Genomic DNA, 13,695 nt, shown 5'->3' with positions numbered 1-13,695 from the left:
AAAAGTCGAATAAGTTATATTCCCTAAAATGTAAAGATTCAGAAGTGTCTAAACCATTAAATAGAGCACTAAAAGTTTAATCAGATATTCTATTTAGCTGGCAGGTTTATGTCCAATTGTGAGAAAGTTTTCCAAATTGTTACACATAATTTGACTGGCTGCCACTCCATATAACTTTAAGGTCTCCCAGACTTTTCTTTACCTCGTGGTTTGTAACCCCCCTGCCAGCAGGGCCATTCCCAGAGGGTGTGTACAGCTGTTTGCAACTCTCAGAAGCTGTGCAGAGAAACCACTGCAAGTAACTGAGGGAGTGGGGAGGCTAGTGGCCTGGGGGATTCCCAGTCAGGGGAGGATCCAGGGGGCTAAAAATAGCCCAGACTTGGTCAGGGGAAAGGAGAAAGTAGGAAAGAGCACAGCCCTGGGGCTGGGGCAAATGACAGGGTTTCCAAGACCTGATGCTGCACTGTGAATGCATACAAGCATTCTCTAAATTGGGTTAACCTTTTCCTAGATAGGGTTAACCCAGTCTTGATCTCAGTTAGTGCACCTCCTCAGGTAAACAACCTTAGATAGGGCAAAACATTTTTGAGTGATTTAAGTTCTCTGAAGGCCTGCACATTTGGGTATTTATATCAGCCTAACCCTGGGTAAGTCAATCTAACTGTAACGGCTGTACATACCCAGAGAGTACTCGCATATTTCATTTTTGCAGCAAGTAAAGGCATTAGTCCTTGTAGGGAAGGAGAAATTAGAAGAATGTAGGATTGCAAACCCACATTATAACATTATAAAAAGCATGTGGTTATTTCTTTAAAAAGACTTTTGCTGTCTCCTTACAGTTGTTCACTTATTATACCTATATCTAACAGGACACTGTCCAGGGTTTCACTAGCATACATGTGAACTCTGTAATCCCAGTTGAAGTGGAGTTCCCTTTCAAATTTTGGTAAGATTTTCAATGACATCTAAGTAACAATTAGGAGACTAAGCCTGAGAGCAATTTAGGCACTTTACAAAAGTTTGTCTTAAACTTTACTTTTCAAAATCAAACCATGTGTGCCTGTGCTCACTGCAGGTGCAACAGAACATCGTGTGGACACTGTGATGCTCCCAAGTCTACCAAAAATGAGAAGGAGATACAGACACACATGACCATCCTAAGACAAAAGTAGAGTAGGCAAAGCCAACCCCCCAGATCTGCTAAACTCGTATCTGCTATATTTCCACAATATCCAATTCCTCATCCTTTCTGCCCTGGCTTGGTACTGGTTATTGCTAGAGCAGGCTCCTGAGAATCATGGGATCAGGTTTTAGCCTTGCAACTAACTTAAAATGTGACTTTCTTAATCTCTTGGTGAAAAAAAATATAATTACTTAGGAGGCAATGATGCTACGCCTAAAATAAGATATGGCAAATTCCCACGATTGAAGGGGAGAAGTACTAGACTCTGAATGTTTTTAAGGTCCTATGAAATCCTTAAATGAAGAATACTGCCAGAAACAAGGCATGTTTCATATTCCAGGTTGCCTTGCAAGGCACAGGATGCAACTGCTCCATCCACATGATTTTGTAGCGGCACTAGTGTAGAAACCCCTCCCCCCTAGCTTTAACCCTGCTTCATTCAGGTTCAAAGTTAGTGGGGTTTACCTAACTTGCACCATTTCAGGACTATACCAATTTAACAGTTACAGCATAACAGTTGATGCACAATCCGAGGCTGTAGCTCTCCCCTTTTAAAGTGGCTAAAAATGCAAGCGTGCCCATACCAAAGATTTAGTAGCCTATATACTGCCACAGTGAATCTGGTTGGACTGGTCCTCATGGTGCTGTCTCATGGTGCTGTCAAAGGACACAATTGCTCCATGGTCTCAGTTATTGCCCTCATGTATCTCTCAAAAGGTTATAGGACCCAAGACAACTTTATAATCATTTCCTCTTAATGCACTAGCTGCCATCATACCAGTTCAATTTCCAACTACAACAAGCAAAAGCATTTTGGTCAAATAATTATATCTATTTAGTTATCTACATATGTACCTAAAACTGTGCCTTTAGTGGCAATTCAGTTAACATCTTGGTGGTACGACTAGCAGGGTTGTGAAAACCACTGAAATTCAAAAGATTAATAATTTTGAAAGTGATGATTTTTGGTCCCAATAAAGACATGTTCTAGAAAAAAAATCCACGAGGAATTTAATTGAAGCAGTGAAGACAGTTGGGAGATTTCAGCTGGATAATGCTCCATATTAACTGACATTAGGGGTGTGCAAAACAGACCGTATTCGATTTGGATTTGGCCCAAATCAGGGACAGAGATTTGATTTGTTGATTCAGATCTCTGTCCTGATTCAGTTCGGCGGAATCTGAATCTGAATATTCGATATTTTTTCTACATACCTCAATGTACCAGGTGCAGCTTGTAAACCCTGCGATGCTGGGGCAGATGGAACATCCCATAGGAATGCACCTCCCTCCCCCCGCCCCCCCCAGTGTGATCAGCTGCGAACCCAGAAGTGGACCAGAAGTACTTCTGATCCACTTCTGGGTCCACCTCCAGGCATGCGGGGAATCCCCAGCCCACCATTCTATGCGCGTGTGTAGTACTAACAAAAGAGTATTCTTCTTTACCTGTATGTGTGTCCCCACGGGTGTCTTTTGTTTTTCCAGAAGATTACATTTCCCCTTAATATGAAAGTTCAGATCTCAGGCATCTAAACTCATTCATCCACCTTTTTTACCAATCCCATTCTGCCTCACAAAGACTTATCCTTCTCTACCACATAATGCCACATACCATGACAGACAGAGTTGCTATAGGAACTCCTACTTGAATAACCTTAAGCCAAATAGAAAATGAAGGCGGCATTCCTCCCTAATATTTTCCTATTTCTGACACTTGCTCATTCCCTAGACCCATCAAGAAGTGAAATATTGAAAAATCCTTAAGAAGATGAAATTTTATGTATGAATATAATTTACTCTCTTACCAACTAGACTCTTCCAAAATTCCTTTAATAATCCATTGTAATAACAAGTAAACCACTTTGAGAGTGAGAGAGAAGGAAAAGGCAAGGTCAGATAACAAAATGCATACAAAAATCCAGAATCTAAACTTACAGGTCAGAATTTTAAAAATGTGAGCACACCAAAATTAGGCTAGTAAGTATGTACCCAGCACCTCCACTAAAGGCTTTCAAACTTTTGAGTATGCTCCTCTAACTGTAAGGAAGAGTAATTTCCTTCACCAGAGTTTCCAAAATACACGCCCTTCTGGCTTTTACAGATATTGGCAATAGATTCTTACCAAATTTGTTTAATAAAATTTCTCCTGGCTCCTTGTCACTTTTCATATTAACAGAAATCTGAACATCCTCTCCCACACACCACAAACCTGAAGCAGCAGGTCCCAAACAAATCTCCCCCCACCCCCTCCAAATCCTGACTGCTAAACAACATGAAAAGTTGCATTACAAACAAATTTCTCCTTCTGTTTTCAACCTTTCGTTATTTCCTACTACAAAATTTTTCTTAAAAATAAAAGTTAGATGTAATTTACACTGTCACTTCCAAGGGTAGAAAATTTCCAAATATCTGCCTGTGCCCAGGTGACATGTAATATAAAATATTACAAATTCAACCAGGAATGGACAGGTAACTTATTAATTTGAGGTGGGGGGGAGGGAAGGAAGAGAACATATATGTAGCTTGGTAATGGCCTTGGCAACCATCTAGCTGCTATAAACTCATTCCAAAGCATGGGACCAGCAGAGGGAAATTCATTCCACCTCCCCTACCGGGGACAGTTCACCCTTGACCCCAACATAAGGATGTTTATGCCTATATTTTGACAGAAAGCAGGGAAGCATCCCATGTTTTTACAAGTGAGGTCAAGCGTGTGGCTATTTTTACATTTCCTGTAAATATTCTACATGCCCCAGGTACCTTGGCTAGTACTATTTTAAGGCAGTGTTTATATCTAACTTCTGTTCAGCAAACTTTAATGTTTTCAGTATAACTTTTTTATATAATTGTAAAATCTGAGCAAAAAGTAGAAACTTATTCAATCAAGCACAGGCTTCAGAAAACTACTCTGGGATAGTAATCACAAAAGTTTTGATGAAGCCATTAAGCAAGTGCCACATGGAACAAATCACCAATGAAACCAGTGATCCTGGCATTTTAGATTAGATGCAAGTCTCAGTCAAACTCTTGGCAGTGAGATACTAAATCACAACAGGCCTGCCTAGAAATGAGAGTTGTGCTTGAGCTTTATCCCAATGAATCTTGCAGTCCAGAAATATTTCTGCAGCAGTGAAAAGCTAAATTGGTCCAGTTACTACATGGATACAATTGAATTCATAATCTTTAGGCTCTTAAAGCTGGTTGCAAGAAGGATACTGTCTGCAATATAACAACCTCACAAGGAAAACAACTGCTCACCATTCCCTGTGGAACAACCAAAAGCAATTTAGTTTCATGTCACACTATTCATAACTGTGGTAGATTGTACACCTTCCTATAAAACTGTAGACACAAAAGTAGACAACTGCATCAGATAAAACTAGTAAAGACAAGTAAATCAGTTAGACTAATATCTGAAATGGTGACATGAGAAAGCATTCAGCTAAGTGTTAAGATTTGGGATTGATGAAATGGAAGAGAAAAGAGGGGGAAATAATTGGGAACAATCTGTTCAATGTCAGTCTTCAGCAAGAGACCCCCACTACCTGCCTGCCTAACATGAAAAGCTCCCAGTCTCTAGGGAAAATCACCAAGGTAGCTCAGAGTGAAAACAATCCGGTTACGAGAAATACATGATATATTTTCCTCTACTGGAAAATATACATGTCTCTAGGTATATGACCCAAGCCCTGGTTTCTGAAAGTGAAAATACAATTTGAAATGAATTTGCTGAGAACTTGATCTAGTTCTCAGGCCAGAGCTTGCTGCAGATTATCTCATTTTGTTTTTAAGAATGACTTGAGTCATAAGACCAAACTCCCCTCCCAAAAGTATGGAGACAATAGCCATGTAGCCCACAAATGACCATGGTTATCAACTGAAGGGGCTCAAAAAAACTCTGGCTCACTTCCATAAAGTGAGACTGTGAAAACAATTAGACTTGGAATATCACAGATGAGATAATTTGATGCTGACACTTACATTTCCCAAATATCCTCTGGTAGGTTAGCAGGAATTTCTGTTAAGCCCCTTCCTCGACAGTCCACAACATTGTTGCTACAGGTGCAAGCAGACGGACAAGTGATGGAACTGGCACTGCAGGATGGTGGCTCAGACTGGGAACCTTAGGAAGGCAAAGACAGTACCAAAAATTAGGTTTGCTAGTTGATCATTTACTATTTCAACTAGAAAATAAACAGTCACTGATTTTTTTCAATTTCATTGTATATACTGTGTTAATCTCTTTTGATTCCATGTATTTGTTTTCTAATATAAATCACCTACAGAAGCTACAAAGAAAACTTAGAGGTTACTATGGTCTTACTATTTTGTATATCCATTTATTAATGTCCTCCCCTGCTCCCCTCCCACTACCTATTGGATTGGCCACCAAGGTCAAATTATTTGAACCTTAATTGGAAAATTAAAAGGCTGAAGACTGAGGAATATTTCCAAAGTGTGAGATTTGTTGGTGAACTGAATAGTTTTGCCAGGAAAATAATAAGGATGCAATCTCTGGAGTCATTTAAGTAAAGACAAGACAATGAACTTTCAATCTGAAGTAAATGAAGTCACAATCCAGCACTTGCTGAGGAAAACACTTGCAGACCCAGTAGGTCTTTTCTATTTCCAGTTTGTAACAAATCTACACATCTCCTGAAGTTTGCATATACCACTATGAAACAAACCATTGTATTAATTGTTATAGCACAAAGGATGCAGTGGTAAGGTATTTTTACAACATATGGTGAAGGAATTTATGGAAAAGAGAAAAATAATACTAAAATACATAAAAATTATGATCTCAGTCCTGGTAGCTTTTACTCAAGCCAGTAGTCCCAGTGGAAGTCCAGGAAGCTATTCACATGTATAAAAGGCCGTGGACAAACATTGCATTTGTAGTGCTACAAATGGCTTTTGCTGCACTACAGAAATAAAAATAAAAATTGAGAGGACAGACACGTATGCCCCCTGTAGGGCTACGAAAATGGTGGAAAGGCTAAAGAAATGTTCCTGGATGACACACGAACTTTTCTGTAGCACTTGGTTTTGTAGTGCCAAATGTAACATCTGAACAGTCCAAAGGTGGAGGGAGGAAAAGCAGGATGGATAGTTAACTAGTGTTGCCTCAGTGCTCAGCACACTTGATGACAGCTCACCACTGCCTCTGGGGGTAGGGGAGAATGCAGGGAGGAGGGAGGAGAGAAGACAGGGGCCGTACCTCTCCCAAAGGCACCTTCCCTCACTGCTCCCAACTGTCAGCCGCCCCAGAAAGTAGATCCAACAGCCCCCACACTCCAATCCCAAATCCCAATCTATTAAAATATGAAACTTTATTTAATTTACTTTTTCTTCATTTCTTTAAAAAAAAGTTATACTCCTTTTTATTTTTCAGTGACTGACTTCATTTCATCACCCTTCCTCTACCCCCATTTCCTTTCCACCTTCCATTTCATTACCCATCCCCATGCCATTAACTCTCCACTTCCCAACTTCACGTTACCACTTCCTTCTCCAACCCATCTCTCACCCCCCCACCACCCACAGCAGGGATAGTGGCTTATCCTGGCTCACCAGCCCTGGACTGGCAACTTACAGCTGTAACTCCTAGTCAGGTCCTTGCTCACTGGCCTTCTAGTGGCAAGTCCCAGCTGTGCAGGTGGGAGACACAGAAGGTTTTTAGGTGTGGTTGCTCCAAATTCAAGCTAGCACTAAAACGGATCAACCTTTGAACAGTTCAAAGTGCAATGGCCCTTAGGCCCTCAGTCTGCACACATTTTGAATAAAATTCACTAAGTCCAGGTTTAATTTACCCTTCCATAAAGTTTCCAAAAGTGTATTACTTTTACCAATTTCAGCCCAAAGATTACAGTTAACATACTTAAATTTTTGTACCAAGATCTTTTAATTTTAGCAGGTTTTAGTTATCTCTGTATGGTGGATTGCACTCTATCTATCACAAAACCTAGAGCTCCCCAGTTATGGCTAAAATGTGCAAAAATACCTCTTTTTCCTCACAGCTGTGATACAAACAACAACAACAAAAATTGTGGGGAGACACAGACTGATAAAACATAAGTATATCACATTCACTAAGCAAATTCCATTCCTTCTGTTACAAAACACTGAAACTTCAAGTCAAATCATGAGCTAAGGAGGAAATAGAGGAAGCCATAAATGAAACTGTATTTTCTTTAGGGTTATGCTGGAATAGAAACATGCATGATATTAAGTCAGAGATTGGAACTGCAGCTGGCAATCTGGCCCAAAACATTTGAAAAATTCTTTTCCCATCAATCCAGCTTCATTAGGAACAGCTCTTAACCTATGTCTGGCGTTTCATTCAGACCATTTAGATCATATGAACAGGTGACCTGTGCAATGTAAACAGTTAACTAGAACACTGTGTCAGAGCCTACACCCTTTAGCAAGTCCAATAGAAATGTATCAGATCTATGCAAGTACATTCTGGAAACACACCATTACTGTAGGGAAAATATTTGAATGTAATTCAAACACCTGGTGGCTGGCAATGTTATTATGCAAAGTACAGCACTTAATGCAGTAAAAAACTGGTTTTAATGACTAGTGGCCGGGAGGCTTTTCTGCATCTGGGGAAGAATAATTTCTAGAGTGCTGATTCAGAGTGCTGTGGCTAAACTGCAATAAAATGCTAAATTGGAACGTTCTGCTAGAATTGGTTGGATTGTCTACCATACTTTAAACCATAAGATTTTCACAAGCAGCTGAAAGACTGCTCAAAATGCTCCCAAAGTACAAGATGTAGTTTGGACTAGTATGTGTGAAACTGCATGCTATTTACAAACATTGACTAATTGTAATGATGTATACAGAAATGCCACAAGGCAACCTACTTGCCTTCTACATGAGGCCGATGTTTTAATATGGCTAAAAGAACCAAGTTTTTAAAGTCAGATCCCATAGTTCGCAATGTCTAGAAAACGAAAACTGCAAGTAGCGAGCCTTACACATTCAGGGCTGATGGCTCTTGACAAAAGCAAATGAGAATTACTGCAAACTTGTGCCTTCTGTCAGAAATGTCAGGGAGTCCATTGAGAATTTGTGCCTGAGCGCTTGAATTTCCATTACCTCAAAAAATGGTGTTGAAGTGGTCATCCCTCTTTTGATCTGCCAATATTATGTGTATAGGAAGTGTCAGAAAAGAAGGGGAGAGAGAGAAACAGTATCAACAATAACTTATATTTTGAGATATGACTCTTAAAATTGTGTAAGAAAACTGGCGATCCAACCTTAAGAGCAGGTTCAATAGTTCTGGAAGTGAGTTAAAGTTTATTTCAGGGACTTCTCAAACATTTGTGCATTTCATGTTCCCTCACATTAAGCTTTTTAAAGGGACAGGGACATTATCATTACAAGAACATCAGATTATTTAAACTGAAAAAAATATACACATGCCATTTAATTTTCACATTTGATGATCATCATGATAGACAGTACTGGTAGAACCATCTATAATTGATGTTAGTTTCAATTTCCCATTATAAGGCTTTCCTTTCCTTTGTATATAACTTTGTGAAAGTAACCATTTGGGATGAAATTTTCCATACTAGGTTTCTGTCAGATTTATTTATTTATTTATTTCGCAATTTATAGTACTTCACATGTTCTGTATTTAAAGCAGAGGTCCCACTGACTTCAGATGCAGCTGTGAATATTCAACAAATTGGACACCCAGAAAATGAGAAACACAGTTATTGGCTACCTGTAAAAAAAGTGGGTTAAGTCACTTGTCCAGCTTCAAAAGGAATCTCTGTGGCATGGGAAGAAATAGACTCCATTTCCCTAGGACATCATTTATCTGATTCAACAATGAGCTCATACCCTCTCAAATTGCTTCGTTAACTACACATATTCCAACTTCTGCCATGAATGAAATGGGGGCTCTACAGACAATAGGCTTATTTACTGTACGGCCTGATTCATATCCACAAGTAGCAACAATTTGAGATCACATATTTAAAAACATATTGCCTAAACCAAGGGTGGGCAAAATATGGCTGTGGGCTGTTAGCCCATCAAGGGATTTTATCCAGCCCGCAGTGGGACCTTCAGCCCCCTGTGGCCCAGGTCCAGGGGGCAGCCTGGGCCATAATGCATGCAGCCAGTCCAGTTACCCCCAGGCGCGCAGCAGAGCTGGTCCAGCATGGTGGCCGCACTCCGTTTCCTGGCCGCCCCAGCACCAGTGGTGGCTCCTTCCAGTTGCTGCTGCTGTTGCCAGTGTTGGCACTGCCAGTCCCAGTCCCACTGCCCAGGCACCTTGGCCCATCTACCCCACATCCACCACTGGGGGCACAAGATGAAGTGGGCAGGTGGCCCACCCCCAGCATAGACCTAAGGAAGCAGAATTAAGATTGCACATGGATAATCTTCCCCATAACTTTTGTTTAACTTATTATGCATTATCACCTCTGCATGTCAAACACATTGGGACTTCATTGTGATAGCTATCTAAACTCAAAGAATATACACTTTAAATTTAAAATAAAAAGGACAACTGTCTTCCCTCTTCAACTCCTTTTCTCATTTAAAAATATTCAGCAGAACCTTAGCTGTTGCACATAAGCATAGCTCCTTTGAAGTCAATGGAGATGTACCATATAATGCCAGCAGAAGACTTGACTCAAATGTGGAGACTTCAAATGACCTTACTGTCCCACTACATCTTTGCACATTGAAAACATTCACAGCTGCTATTAGTTGTCCCAAAGTGAGACATTGTTTTTCTGTAAGAGCAACATTTCTCAGGATGGACATTTATGTCATACTTTTGTTCTTTTTTTTCCCTTGCCATATTGGGTGTGAAGTGCCAACATAGGCCTAAGAACATGTAAAGTTGTTGGTAGATTTAGAGACAGGCAGAATTCCAAAACTGAGAAGATGTGCATTGGGAAAAAGATCGCTACCTATCAGGAGAAGGGTGGATGGTAGTTAGCTCAAATATTTTGGACATATTTTATGATACAAGTGATGTGTCTCAGAAGAGGATTTGTGAGCAGTGAAAAATACAGGCTTCTGACAAACCAGCAATATATTGCTGCAGGTTAGGGGAGCAATAATATACTCTCTTTTTATTAGGATGTGACATCAGAAAATCCCAACATTGCATTACTAGTAACAGTTCAAGAATCTAAGCCTGATGATACATTTAACTGACTGCATCCAATTCAACATCTACTAAGAGCTCCATTAGGCTAAGTACAACCATTCAAAAAGCCCAAGCCTGAATTGATTCAACTTTGCAAGTAAGTCTAACCTGTGTAGACTGAATTGATTTGCATGTGAATAGACATTCACTGTTGATTCTGGCAGTGCAGCCACATGCCTGAAGTGGCTCAAGCTAGAAGCCAGGGGATGCTATAGAAAATGCTTGGCTGTAGGGACGTTGTGCTGAGGAGGGGCCATGGCCAGGTCCCAGCAGGCTGAGTATGATAGGGGAGGGGTTTAAACCCCCACCCTGGCCTGCAGGGACCCCAGCTGAGGTCTGCCTGGAGAGGGAAGGGGGAAGCAGCACCTGCTGGGCATTTCCCACCCCCACTCTTACTACTTGAGTGGCAATGGATGTGGCCAACCCCGGCAGCAGCACGAAGCGAATGGAAATGGAGGGGAGTTTAATTCCCCGCTCTGTCCCCTTTCACACCCGCAGAGACCCAAGTTAGGATCTGCCTGGCTGGGGTGCAGCAGCCTATGTCAGGGTCCCCCCCACACATCCTTGCTGCTGCAGTGGGAGGGGCAGAAGCATGGCCAGGTGCTGGCCCACCATGGCCCCCTGAGGTGAAGGAGGCAGGGAGAGGGTTTATTCCCCCCTCCCTCCCCTCTCCCCCCCCCAGGACCTCAGCTGAGGTCTGCTTGGCTGGAGCATAGCATCCCCTGTCAGACATTCCCACCCCCCATCCCCAACACTGGAACAGCGGGGGGCATGGCCAGCCCTGGCAGTAGCCTCGAGCAAATGGGGGGGAGGAGGTTTAATTCTCTTCTCTCTGCCCTGTCCCACCAGCACAGACCTGAGTTGGGGTTTGCCTGATCAGGGTGCTGCAGCCGGTTTCAGGGTCACTCCCCACTTACGGCTGCAGTGGCAGGGGCGGGGTTATGGTCCCCATAGCCCCCTGAAGTTCCCTAAACTGGTTTAACCTTAATCAGTTAAGTGTGATACTACATTCAACCAGATTTATTTAAAACTGGTTTTGGCCATTTTGAAATTGGTTTATGTGCACTGAACTTATGTTCGGTTACAGGTTTAAACTAGTTTCTGATCACTTAAACCGGTGTATGTATAACTTCTGTCCCTAGCCTTAGAGTTCAACCGTTCCATTCAATGTTTTGTGACATGCAGGATATTATAGAAACAGAACATTATATGAAGTGATCTGAATGGACAGGGGATATAAGGTAGATTGAGATTTTATAGGGGACAAAAACACAGAACTTTCTGGTTTAAGAGGAAAAAAAATAAAAGCATTAATTAATATCTCCATTACACCTAAGCAAGCAGCTTTCTATTAGCCTTGCCAGTGAGGATGCTTGAACAGAGAATACATGTTGCCTAGCGAGCTCTGTAAATGAATACAGTGAGAATTAAGAAGTGATCTTTTTCTGTTTTCCATGTCCTCGCTCTTCCTTTCAGATGACAATTTGCAAAGCCCTGATCCAAAGTGGGAGATCTACTGACAAAAATGGGAGATCTTCCACTGATTTGGGAATAGAACCAAAGAGCATTTATCTGTCTGTTTCCATAGGAAATAAAGTTTTTCCCCCCAGAAATTCAGAATAATATTCTGTGGATAGACAGGGAGTAAAAAACTTCCACTAAGTTAACCAACCAGACAGTTATAGAGATGAAAGAGAGAGAAAGCAATAGTATGTTTTTACTCTTGTACAAATATAACAGAGGCGGAATAAAAGAAAACCCACTATCAATGTTTTCTAGCTTGCACAACCTAAAACCTTCATTAAAGAGTAAAGCCGTGAAGTAAAGGAAATATCAAGGAAAGAAGTTGTCTCTGCATGGCATCCCCTTATCCCAAATACCAATTATTAATTTTTCCTTTCAATTAAAATACCCTGGAAACTGGAATATGCACAGTACATACAATCACTCATTATTCTTCCTGGCTTAATATACTCTGTCTGGGTGTTAAAAAATGGTAGATGCTACCCACTAATACAGTACAGTTTTTTGTGCTGAACCTTTGATCCTGTGTTGAAATCCAGCTCTATTATATACTGGTAAGCAGCATTTTTTTGAAGCAGCAGCACACCTTAGCTTAAGGTTTCCTTTTCTGGTTTCCAGTGCAATTTAGGGCTTTATTACATGGTAATTTTGGGTGTCTCCTGGAGCTCTTAACACCTAGATTGTCCATACATGAACAGCTGAAACTGGTTTTAAGTATTCATTATGCTGCTCAAAATTATACCACTCAAGGGCAGGATTATCTCTGAACTGTGCTACCCAGCTTCTGTTACACTACGGTATAACCGCTGTAGGCTGCAACTTAGTGTGAACACCCCCCCCCCCTTCTCCCACTCCCCTGCTGGTCCACTGCCCCTCCCCACATCCTCTCCAGCACCCCAGGTTCCCCTCTTTCCTCCCCCCGCCGGTTGTAGCTGCCTGTACTGTTTGTCCCAGGGGAACACGCTAACCTGCCTGCCCAGCCCAAACCCTGCTGCTTTCTGGACAGGTTCAGCCCCAAGAAGAGAAGTAGCCCTGAAGGCACAACTGGGCAGGCAAGTTAACTCTTTCCGACCTTCTTCCTGGCACATACTGCGCAACTACAAGTAGGAATGGGAGGGGCAGGTGGGACCCAGAGGGGCAGGGGGCGAGAACTTGGGGAGCCCCAGAGCATTGGGGTGGAGCCCAAAATGGGGGTTCAATTCTTACCTTTCAGTCCTCCAGGGCCCTGCTGGCCTGAAGTCTGACTGCTCCAAACTCAAGCTAGCACTAACACTGATCAACTTCTGTGCAGCTCACAGTGTAAGATGTAACAAGGCCCTAACCAAAGGATTTCTATACGTAAGTTGCAGTGCCATTTTAATTAAATCACTTAAGTATTTTTGCAAAACACAAACACTATGTTACATATGTATATGTAAAAGCATTCTATTCTGGACCTTCACCAAGATTCAGACCAAAAGGCAACTGGTGAGCCTAATTTTAAAAAAAGAAAAAAAGCTGGAAACAGAATGTGCAAAATGATATGGGTTACACTACTGCCAACCCCACCATACCAAAAATCGTGAGATGCACTCTTAAAAAAAATCAAAGGATTGCTATTTTTGAAGTGTGTGTGTAGAGGCGGTTGTTTGTGAAGGTGTGGGGGGCTGTGGGTGTGTGGGAGGGTTTGGAGCCTGGGGAGAGTCCCCGCACACCCTGGTAGGATGTATGGTGCTGTGAGGCAGGAGTGAAAGGGAGCAGCAGGGCTGGGCGTGGGGCTGTGGCTTTGAAATGAGGAGCAGACACACAGGCACAGAGACAC

The 13,695-nt window shown here is 41.8% G+C and overlaps 1 protein-coding gene across 5 annotated transcripts in view; it reads right to left on the bottom strand.

Moving 5' to 3' along the window:
• Positions 1-13,695, bottom strand: part of SLIT3 (slit guidance ligand 3) — a 938,430-nt gene that overhangs the window by 318,379 nt on the left and 606,356 nt on the right. For all 5 annotated transcript variants that reach the window (XM_019534858.1, XM_019534861.1, XM_019534859.1 and 2 more), the window contains one exon: positions 5,165-5,306. In XM_019534858.1, coding sequence (XP_019390403.1) covers positions 5,165-5,306 — 142 coding nt within the window. The remainder of the gene's footprint in view (positions 1-5,164; positions 5,307-13,695) is intronic.

Source organism: Crocodylus porosus, unplaced genomic scaffold, assembly GCF_001723895.1.
Source record: "Crocodylus porosus isolate Cpor-Errol unplaced genomic scaffold, CroPor_comp1, whole genome shotgun sequence".
NCBI lineage: Eukaryota > Metazoa > Chordata > Crocodylia > Crocodylidae > Crocodylus > Crocodylus porosus.
The sequence above is the reverse complement of the archived record's forward strand: the minus strand, read 5'-3'. Positions and strand labels throughout refer to the sequence as shown.